This window comes from Protobothrops mucrosquamatus, unplaced genomic scaffold (genome assembly GCF_001527695.2).
Source record: "Protobothrops mucrosquamatus isolate PMUCROS unplaced genomic scaffold, P.Mucros_1.0 scaffold6, whole genome shotgun sequence".
Classification (NCBI taxonomy): Eukaryota; Metazoa; Chordata; class Lepidosauria; order Squamata; family Viperidae; genus Protobothrops; species Protobothrops mucrosquamatus.
The window spans coordinates 2,248,536-2,260,392 of record NW_015386393.1 but is presented as its reverse complement, the minus strand read 5'-3'; the positions used below and the strand labels follow the sequence as shown (position 1 = coordinate 2,260,392).

Below are 11,857 nucleotides of genomic sequence, written 5' to 3'. Positions count from 1 at the left end.
CGGCACGACTCGGTCCAGTGCTGCGGCTGCGGCCACATCCCAGGCCGCAGCCTGGTGTTCCGCCGAGTCGTGACCTAGCTCCTCAGGATATGGCCCAAGCTCCGTCAGAAACCCCTCTGGGTCCATCAGGCGCCTGGGACGGAACCATCTAGGCGGTTCCGTCTCCCTGCGGCGAGGGGCAGCGGTCCGGAAGTCCATCTTAAGGAGTGCGTGATCTGACCATGACAAGGGCTCTGTAATTATCTCCCCCATTTCCAGATCACTCTGGAATAACTTATCTGGTCTTAAATGCCAGTGATACATCATCTTATAAAAGTTTTCTTTTAAATTATAATGTAGTGCTGAATCATGCAATGTTTTACATGTTCACTTTCTAAATTCAATTTCAATAACGTTTTGGAAAACTTAGCCATAATATGTCATCACTACCACATAGTGAAATTTCCAATTCGTTTTTAACAAAATCAAGCCTGTGATTCTTTTTATCTACTTTGAATATTTCTTTCATTTGTAAGTAAGTAAAGCAATGGCAGACATGACCTTCTAATTCTAACCCTTGCTTAGATTGTGCTGCAGCTGCCAAAAAAGCCAACACAGTGCTGGGCTGCATTAACAAAGGGATAGAATCAAGATCATGTGAAGTGTTAATACCATTTTACAATGCCTTGGTAAGGCCACACTTGGAATACTGCATCCAGTTTTGGTCACCACGATGTAAAAAAGATGTTGAGACTCTAGAAAGAGTACAGAGAAGAGCAACAAAGATGGTTAGGGGACTGGAGACTAAAGCGTATAAGGAACGGTTGCTGGAATTGGGTACGTCTAGTTTAACGAAGAGAAGGACGAGGGGGGACATGATAGCAGTGTTCCAGTATCTCAGGGGCTACCACAAAGAAGAGGGAGTCAAGCTATTCTCCAAAGCACCTGAAGGCAGGACAAGAAGCAATGGATGGAAACTAACCAAAGAGAGAAGCAACCTAGAACTAAGGAGAAACTTCCTTACAGTTAGAACAATTAACCAGTGGAACAGCCTGCCTCCAGAAGCGGTGAATACTCCAACACTGGAAATTTTAAAGAAGAAACTGGACAGCCATTTGTCTGAAATGGTATAGGGTTTCCTACCTGAGCAGGGGGTTGGACTTGATGACCTCCAAGGTACCTTCCAACTTTATTATTATTATTATTATTATTATTATTATTATTATTATTATTATTATTATTATTATTATTATTATTATTATTATTATTATTATTATTATTATTATTTGAGGGTAGGGTCACCAAAATTAAGAGAGATTATTTTACCTCACGTCTACCAGTCCGGCTTCACTGCCATTTCTTTTCTAAAAAAAAAAAAAAAAACTTCATGGGGGGACAACCAAAGAGGCAACTTCGTAAAAAAAAACAAAAAACCCTTTGTATTATATTTATTCCGAACTCTTGATATGGCATCTCACTTCCTTTTGAGCTTCAGCCTTTTCTGATAGGATTCCTCCAATTTCTAGAACTATATTTCTAGATTCTATCATGTATTTTTCTTCGGCTGGTTCATTTCCCCCCCCTTGTGTACAGTACAAAACACCATCATTTCTACTGGGTCTGTTCCTTCTGTTTGTAGCCTTCCTCTACACCAGGGGTCTGCAACCTTGACAACTTTAAGACTTGTAGACTTCAGCTCCCAGAAGTCCTCAGCCAGCATAGTTGAATTCTGGGAGCTGAAGTCCACAAGTCTTAAAGTTGTCAAGGTTGCCGACTCCTGTTCTATACCAATCATGAACATCATCCTTTCAGTTTCCGTGAAATACCTTATGACCACAATTAGGACTGGAACTGCTGTCGCTAACTGAAGACATCACTAAGTGAGTTGCACCCAATTTTATGACCTATTTTGCTGCGGTTTTTAAGCAAATCTGCCTCCCCCCCCCAATCAACTGTGCTTGCCAGAAGCTCCCTGGAAAGGTCACAAATGGTGATTATACGATTCCAGGGCTCTGCAACTGTTGTAAACGCATGGCGGTTGCCAAGTGTCTGCATTTTGTTCAGGTGGCGGTGGGGACACTGTGAAGTGTGAGGACCGATTGTCACTTTTTCCCCCAGCAGTTTCGTAACCTTGAATGGTCCTTAAATAAGAGTAAGTCGAGAACTGCCTGCTGTGCCTTGAAAAAAATGTAGTTAAATCCAGCAAACATGTAATCTGTCTTCTCTGGTCTTAATGCTTTTTTTCTTGATTTTAGAAGAGACAAGAGCCCAGTTCTGTGGCATGTTGTTTGGAACAGTGTTTGTGGCAATGAAGAGACTTCGTCTTTTCTTTCTTTTTTTCTTATGCTGAGATATTCAGGAAATAACCAGCTGGCCCACCTCTTTCAAGACAGGTTTTCTCCAGCTGCTTTTCTCTGCAATGTTGCCCTTCCATTCCTCGTAACTGTTAACTAGTGTATTTGATTTACATTCAATAGTCCCCTGATTCCAATTTCAAAAATATCGAATATATTTTCCATTTTTGTGTGTCTGGAATTGGCAGGGACTGACCCGGAGGGTTTTTGACTTGAAAATCAGGTATTCTGTGACTGATTTACATCTCTTCCTCTCAAAGTTCAGATTGTCACCATTTAGGTTTTGTTTTAGGAATTCTACTTTGAAAGACAAGGTCAGCACGGAATGACACTCATGTAGGCAGACATAGAAAAGTCTCCCATTTCCTGCCTGAGCAGGGGGATGGACTAGATGACCTCCAAGGTCCCTTCCAACATTATTACTTGATGATGATGATGATGATGATGATGATGATGATGATGATGATGATGATGATGATGGATCATCGCACAGTCAGTCAGATGTTCAGACTGGATTTGGCATTTTTGTCTACCTATCTAGTCCTTACCAAGGACCTGGGATAGGCAGATGTGGATGTTTGATGGTATTACAGATATCGTCGCAGGATGGAAGCAGTTCCTAGTAAGGCCACCTTTTGCAATTGACTAATGGCGAATTTGTCAATGCCAATGGTGTTCAAGTGGTGCTCCAGTTGTTTTGGGATTGCACCCAAGGCGCCTATTACTATTGGTACTACCCTTGCTTGCCTTTGCCACAGTCTTTCTATTTCTATTTGTAAGTCTTTGTATTTTGTTATCTTCTCCAGTTCTTTCTCGTGTATTCTGCTGCCTCCAGGCACTGCCATAATAATAATAATAATAATAATAATAATAATAATAATAATAATAATAATAGTAGTAGTAGTTATTATTATTATTTGAACACAATATCTGCAATTAACCATGAAACTCTCTTCTTTTGGTCCACATGACACTCCAAACCATATATTTACCACAGCGATTAGATCTGAATGACACACTAGGCTAAAATGTGGTTGCCAAACTTATGATATCAAGTGTGGTGGGAATAGAACTATAACTAAACGCTGGCCCGCAAAAGGTGACCGCTTCTTACGTCTGATCCATACTAAAATACCCGAAGACGCAGGGTTAAATAAAATGGCTATCTTTTAAATACAGCAACAACAATCATCTGCAAGTAAAGTAGATCTCCTTTATATGTCAGTCCCCCTCATCAAAGGCACTGCTTGGCTTGGAGAGAAAGCAGGCAGCTGTTGCTACTGTCAATTGGTCTTGTGCTGGAGCAGGTCTGGCTGAGTCTCTCCCTGGCTCCCGCTGCCTCCTCTCAGCTGATGACTTTGACAAAGCCCTTGCTTGCTGCCTCCTCCACTCCCTCTGGGTCGGAGCTCCAGAGGAGTTGCCTTTGTCTGTCCTCCACTTTTCCCGGGCAGTCCAGACGGAGGCCGGCTTCTCCATGGCCGACTCTCTTCTCAATCATTCTTGGCCATCCTTCTCCAGGAGGTGGATGAAGAGATGGTCGTTCAAGCGAGGTAACGTGGCAAGGGCCCATGGTTGGGGACAGCTGTCACCCAGGGACGACGACGACGAGGCAGAACAGGCTGAGTTTTGCCTATGGATTCCACAGCCACTGAGAGGCCGTTGCCATGAGGGGGAAAGCGGGCCCAATGTAAATATTTGGCTGCGCTCTTCTTCCCGAGTGATTTACACCTTGGGTATATTTGGTTCAGCCACGGCTCTTTGGACTTTTGCCTTTGTATGTGCATGTGTGTGCATGAGTTTCTATGCATAAAGGGGAAGCTCTGTTCTTCTGAATTGATTTATCCTAGAAGGGGATTGTGGCTTTCCAACAGAGCCTGGCTAATAGACGGAAGTATATTACTTATAGAATCAAATTTGTAGAGTGCTTGCTGAATTTTCCAAAGAGGAACAGCTGCTGTTGGGGGTGTCTGGGAGGGAGCTATTCTCTTTCAGGTATATACCCATCATTACATCTACTTGTTTTTAGTTTATTTTTCTCTAGGACAGGCATGCCTGGGTATCTCTGACATTTGAATATCGGATTGGCCACATATATGGGCCTCAAACATAGGATATAACTCTTGCCACAGCCGTGGTGCTGCTTTCTAATTGCTCCCCCCCCCCCCAAACACACACGTTGGAGCTTCTTCCCCAGGCTGTCATTTTGTTTAGTACAAGAGCCATAACCTTTTATGGTTCCTACCAGGATGTGCGATAGGCAATTGCAGAATACAGTTTAATGTTTCTTAGGGCAAATAGTATTCTTTGGGGACTGGCTGTTTTTTGCAATCTTTAGGACTGTATTTTTCCTGTGTCAAACTGTACATAGATCAATGAGCAAGAGACGCACGGAGTCTTATATTATTCAGCATGATTTAATGTGGGTGTCAAGGAATAATATTCCTGCCTGAGTTCCCACGATAGATGTTTTCTGTGGAGGAAGGTTACCCTTCAGGGGTTTAGCTGACTGGCCAATTCTGATTGGTGTCAATCAAACCCAGATGAAAATGAGAGATTGTCTCTTTCATTCTCTGGACAGAGGTGGAAGGCTAGGATGTCCTCATAATAGGTCAGTCACATTTCTCATACTCTTCTTACTTCCATACCTTTCCAGACACTGACATGGGGATAAATTCGGTTTTCACCCTAATCACAATAAAACTTTTAAAGTGTTGTCCTGTCATTGTAAAGATGGCTGTCAACCAGAGTTAGTTTGCTGGGTCATTTGATGTTGGAGTGAAGGCTGAGATATCTATGATTAGTGTCACATGGTAGTGTATAATGGTATGAAAACACATCTGACTTTCAAGATACTGTGAATTTTCTTCTAATTTTTCCCCCCTTGTAACCTTGTTCAGCTGGGAAAAAAAAGACTCTCCTAATTTTTTTCAGTGAGATTTATGACTGAGAGAGGCTTTGAATATGGACGATTTGATCCTAGTTTGCTCTGGCATGGCAAACTTAAGGCCCAGGCTTCTTGGTAACTTAATGTATTGAATAAATGCAGCCATTTGATTAGGTTCAATGAATTCTGGTTAGAGACAAAATTGGTCAGTTTAACAACCAGATGAAGTGTGTTGCATTAATGTAGCATGTACAGGAAGTCCTTGACTTATGCCTGGTTACTTAGCTTGCTTACCCCCCAAAAGATACTTATGATCCAGTTCTGAAGTTCCTATGCACCCCCCCTGCAGTCATGTGACATTTCACGTGCTTGGCAACCGTCTGCAGTGTCTTGAACTCATGTGTCTGCAATTTATGACTTTTTCTGGTCTTTACTTACAGTTTTCAGCAAAAACCACCCATAGTGAACAATGGGTCTGCTTAAAGACTGCAGTATTCATTAAATAACTGCCACAAAAAAAATCATAAAATTGGGTAGGTCACGTAGGTGACCCACTTTACCACCATCATGACCATAATAGGCAGGCTCCATTATGGTTATAAGTCAAGGACTGCCTGTCTTTGGAGAAAAGCAAAACTTATATATTGTCCCACTTGCATCAATGAGCCTGTGAGCTTATGCAGGTATCGAAACAAATGTCTAAGACCAGCACATGAAGATCCCAGGGTAGACTAAACATGTATGAGATCATCTAATTAATCAGGGATGAATCTTGGATTAAACCGCCATCAACATGTCAGTTGCCTCGGGACAGACTCTGACTAGGGTGGGTTTTTAAAAATATCTTCACTCCTTTTTTAAAAAAAATCTTATTAAACAACTGCCTCGTTTCCTGCAAATACGTGATGGCTCTGCGTAACGCACCGATAGCCGTATTTTCAAAGCATGGTGAAACGCTCCATTCTACCCTCTTGCCTTTGAGTGTGCTCTCCTATCTTCTCATCACCATAAATAAAGCGTGAGGATGTCTGGCCTCTCCTTCCCCCTCATTCAGTGTTTTGGCAGAGTTTGTCTCTCTCCATGGTACCACCTGGAAATCACTCAACCACTCTGAAGTAGGGCCAGACAGCCAAAGGGGAGCATGCTGGGGGAAAGAGCTCGGCATCCCCCAGTCTCCTGTTAGAGGGCTGCGTATTGCCTAAAATGGTCTCCCTGCGGCCCTCAGTGCTCTCCCCTCACAGAGCCACCTCTTCCGTGCACAGCATGTTCCAGAGTTTACGGGGACTGATTTATCGTGTATTGAGGCTGGATGGTTTGAGGGAGGGAGGTCAGATTTGAGGATAACTGTTAAGAACTCTGGGTGGGCCTGGGACACTCTGGGCAACAACGCCACTGGCTCTGTTCCCAGGCTGGAGTGTCGCTTCAAACTAGCGATGACAAGAAACTAACTGCTAGCTGGTTTTGTCTTTTGCAAGGAAGGAGGAAACCTGGAGCAACAGCAACCCTGATCTGAATCTAATTTAAGCTGTTCCCACCTGACATCTAGAATGTGTATGTGTGTGTGTGTGTGGGGGGGGGCTTCACTAATTTGTCCAGATTTAAGAGCAACGTTCCCTGTGCAACGAACTAAGAAAACCCCACGCTGCATTTTAGACAGCAGCTGTTAGACATAAATGCACTGGCAGAGAGTGACGCTTTCCGGGACCTAAAGATTTAAAGTGACTCTCTCAAGTTGCTTGGCAGGTTAATTTAAAAAAAGCAGAATGTGCCTGGGGTAGAACGTCTAAAATTACAAAGATTTAAATGTATAAAACAGAGAATAATATAAATCTTGTGGCATACATTCTAGATTTTCACCAGAATGAATGCTTGATTTTTAAAAATGTATTTGGAAGGGTTTTTAGTCGGCGTCCATCAATAAGTATCAGATTAGCTGTGCAGTGTTCCCAAAGTACACGGTGGCAAAGCAATGCAAGAGACTCGGAATAAGATTCGCTACGGTAAGGAAGTTGATTCCAAAAGAAAACGTAGCAGCTACATTGCTACTACGTGTGTAGATAATGAATCGGCACGTCAGAAACGGCATGTAGATTTTAGTACAGTACGCTAAACCAAAGACATCATACCAATAAAATCGACATTATCTCAATATCAGATCATTAACTAAGAGCTAATAGTAATACTAATAATAGCAGATTCTACATTTCATTTCAACAATGCAATGTGGAATCAGAAGGATACTATGGGAAGAGTGAAAGCAAATGCTGTGTTTTTCCTACACTGTTGCAGCTATTTCTGTATCCTTCAGCTGGTGGAGAGATAAGAGGCTGCTTCTTCCTCTGGCCCACAGCCTTCCTGCCTTGTAACCGGGCCCTTCTGCTCCTTTCACTCAGGGTCAGACTGCAAGCGAAGCGCAGGAGATTTCCCCAGCAATCGCGCTGCCTCCACCTCAGGGTGTAACAGCCCCAACACTTTGTCCCCATCCTTGATTGCTGAGGATGAGGTCTTCTTTGGCAGCATGGCAGAGGAGAGGGTGAGTACATTAATTGCGGTCTAGCAACTGAGAGGACAACCTAACTGTGTGTTTGGAGGAAGAAAGTAACCTGGGTCTGTGCTGCTCTCTGAGCAGACTATAAACTAAGTACTTAGGAAGGTGACGTAAGGATCCTTCCACTTATATGTATTTGTGGAACTATTTTTATATGCAACAACGTGGCATTAGAGGAACAACCCCTTCAAGATGGTAATTCCAAAAAGCATTTAAATTCTCACTTCAGTCAGAATTATGTTTCTTCCACAAGCTGTAAATATGTATTCTTTTTTTCTCCTTGATTGGTGAGTGAATTCCCACGCAATGGAACAGTTTTGTGTATCCTATATGTAGCTGAAGCTGCAAGGGAGCATTTTCAGCAGTGGAAATTTTGTTTGTGAACTTCTTGATTTGAAACTGTCTCCAGACACTCTAAGAAAAGCTCCAGAATTCAGTGGCAGAGTACATGGCTGGTGTGCTGAAGGTCACTAATTCATTCAACTGCACTAATTCATTCAAGGGATAGAACCAAGGGATAGAATCAAGATTACGTGAAGTGTTAGTACCATTTTATAATGCCTTGGTGAGACCATACTTGGAATATTGCTCCAGTTTTGGTCACCACAACATAAAAACAGATGTTGAGACCCTAGAAAGAGTGCAGAGAAGAGCAGCAAAGATGAGTAGGGGACTGGAGGCTAAAACATATAAAGAACAGTTGCAGGAATTGGGTATGTCTAATTTAATGAAAAGAAGGACTTGGGGTGACATGATAGAAGTGTTCCAATATCTCAGGGGCTGCCACAAAGTAGAGGGAGTCAACCTCTTCTCCAAAGCACCTGAAGGCAGGACAAGAAACAATGGATGAAAACTAATCAAAGAGAGATCCAATCTAGAACTAAGGAGGAATTTCCTGACAGTTAGAACAATTAATCAATGGAATGACTTGCCTCCAGAAGTTTTGGGTGCTCCAACACTGAAGATTTTTAAGAAGAGATTGGACAACCATTTGTCTGAAATGATATAGGGTTTCCTGCCCGAGCAAGGGGTTGGACTAGAAGATCTCCAAGGTCCCTTCCAACTCTGTTATTCCGTTGCCAGCATCTCTCGTAAGAAAGTGAGTTGGATGAGACTGTGTGAAAAGATCTGCTCTAGATATGCTGACCTGGAGAATCAGAGAAGATAATGCCCAGACAACAAATGGGCTGTGGATAATACACAACAAAAGTCAATTTAAAAAGAAGTCTCTAGTTAACACAGAGGCTTTTTTTTAATATGCAGAAGATTCAAACATTAATCCCAGATAACAGGGCTGAGATTTAAAAGACATAGACTAAAACCCAGATGTTTGTGTATGTGTGTTTTCTTTAAAGAAATTGACACAACCATCCTTGTATCCTTTTGTATCGTAGGTGATTTTATCTCAATTACTCAGTTTTCAGTCTGTTCACATACCTTTCTAAATAGGTCTGGAGAACCTCCATTTGGAGGCATTTTCACAAGTGAGGCAAGAATATTATCTGAAATCCTCCAAGCCCAAAGAAGAAAAAGCCATATTTGCAGGGGTTTTTTTGTGTTTTGTTTTTTAATCTTATCTTTGATTTTCTCTTTGCAGGCAATATATTTGCCAACCATGATTTATCAATTAAGGCAGAAATAGGTGGATTCACCCATGCTGAATATTAACCACAGCTTATGAATCAAAGCTATAGAGTCTGGTTTTACTAAGCCAAATGTGTACAAATCACTTTATGGGTTAGCATGATGAGTGAATTCAATCTATGGTATACTAAGCTGTATTCAAATATGACCCAGATTGTGCTAGGTATTACACAATAGGGAAAAAAATACCATCAGAAGAAAGAATTACCTCTTCTTTTATACAACTGCTGCTTACTATTAAATCTTCTTTGTACAACTCAAGGTAGTGTTTCTGCCCCCTATTTTCCCCACAACCACAGCCAGGGAAGTGGGTTGGGCTGAGAGAGGGAGTGACTGGCCCAAAATCACCCACCCAGCTCTCATGCCTAAAGTGGGACTAGAACTCACAGCCTCCGGGTGATTGGCCCAAAGTCATCCAGCCAGCTTTTATGCCTAAGGGAGAACTAGAACTCACGTTCTCCCAGTTTCTAGCCCAATACCTTAACTACTAAACTCTCTCTCTGTCTTTCTACTGTATGTCTCCATCCATGCCTTACCTCCTTTGACCTAGTTAATTATTCCCTCCCTTCCTTTGGCAGGAAGATGCCTCTTCTCCAGAACAGGACACACTTCCATGTATTGTTGACAGCAGCACAGAAGATCTACTCTCTATAGACTCTGCTCTCCAGGGATCAGAGTATTATAAGGATCTGGGATATTCGGCACCTACAGAGATGAATAGTAACATGCCCTTGCGGCTTGATTGGACATCACAGGAAACTCCTGGTTTTTGCTCATCAGCAAAAAATTCCACAGGTGGTGAGGAGATACTTGCCAGTGCTCAGAGCTTGGATACACCTGCCAGTTTCGAGATGTCACATCGCTATTTGGAGGAAGTCTGTCCTTGTCCGTGCAGTTCTGAGAACCAGGGGACCTTTGTCAAAGGTGAGCAGGAACAGCCACTGCATGATGAGGAAGGCTTTCCAGTTTTGACCAGGTCTATGTCTACATCACGGCGGCACAGCTGGGAAAGTCTTCAATCTCCAACAGATGCCCAGCGGAGGTGAGTCTGTCCTAGGAATGGGAAAGTTGAAAAGGTTGATATTGGAGGAGCTTGAATAAAGCTAAAATTCCACCATTTAAATTGCATCTTTCTTTGGACTTCTCTTGGCTTTTCTATATGCAATAATGAGATGATATGCCTAACTTAAGCAACTTCAGCAAAAGAATGTGAATGAACTAGTTTAAAAAGATAACAGCCACAAATGTATTCATTTATATCCCCCTTTCATTTTTATAAGCAGTTCAAGGTTGCAAGTTATGGTACCTATTACTTCCTCTTCCTCCTATTTTCCCCACAACAACCACCCCTGTGGAGGTGAGTTGTATTGAGAGAGAATGAGTGGCCCAAAGTCACCCAGCTGGCTTTCATGCCTAAGGCGGGACTAGAACTCACAGACTCCCAGTTTACAGCTTGATATCTTTAACCACTCAAACAAACTGGCTACTACTGCAATTTAGGCAATTACTCAGGTATGAGGAATAGGATTTACTATATATGTTCATAAAATTTTCATATTGATGACTCAGCTCTGCTCTAAAGTGCAAGATCTTCTGGGGTTTCTTTGATTAAGCGAAGCTTATTTTTCTTCTGAGCTGCTCTGAAGTTGTTACTACTTTTTCAGGCAAAATAGACTTTCAAATAGCCAATTTAGGATCCATGAATTATAGGAAAATACTTTCAATAAATATGTATGTATGAATGTACAGTATGTAGTGTATGTATCCCTGCCAGCTGTATTATCAACTTCTTTTTAGACTGGAATAAGGGCTTTCATATTCCAACTATCCTTTTGAGGGCATAGTGATAAAGCAAGTTATTTTCTGAAATTATCTTATTCTGTGTAATCCTTGATGCTCTCTGAGCTTGGCTCTCTAAAGACTTGTCATTACCTAACTAGGTAACATCATTAATGTTAGTAAGCGTGCAGTTTGCTCCCTGTGTATACATTGTGTGGGTGTCATTTTCTCCTTTGTAGTTCTTTGAGTAGGATATTGTTTTCTGCTTGATTTTTTTTTGATCTGATGTCAATACCTGCTTATTTGGATGTTGGCTGCTGGAGAGGCTGTTTTCTGTCTTTTTGTTTCCTTCTTAGCTTTTATATTGACCCCTTTGAATGGTGTTTAAATGTGGTTTATCTCTATTGATGACTGATTTGTCTGAGTGCCAAGCTTCCAGGAATTCCCTAGCATTTTTGGATTTGGCTTGATCTATAATAATAATAATAATAATAATAAATTTAATTTATATGCCGCCCTTCTCCCAACGGGACTCAGGGCGGCGCACAACATATTTAAAACAAAACATAAATACATTCCCCCCCGATAAAACCGAATTAAATCAAATTTTAAAGTTGTGTCTCTGTCGAATTGTTAAAAGATAAACCCCAAATAAAATCCTCCCTAGGT

The 11,857-nt window shown here is 41.8% G+C and overlaps 1 protein-coding gene across 1 annotated transcript in view; it reads left to right on the top strand.

Annotated features, from left to right (window-relative positions):
* The first annotated feature begins 3,807 nt into the window (after positions 1-3,807).
* The window catches only part of ARHGEF18 (Rho/Rac guanine nucleotide exchange factor 18), a 71,630-nt gene continuing 63,580 nt past the window's right edge, over positions 3,808-11,857 (top strand). The window contains exons 1-2 of the mRNA XM_029282976.1: positions 3,808-3,883; positions 7,611-7,750. Of these exons, the coding sequence (XP_029138809.1) occupies positions 3,808-3,883; positions 7,611-7,750 (216 nt within the window). The remainder of the gene's footprint in view (positions 3,884-7,610; positions 7,751-11,857) is intronic.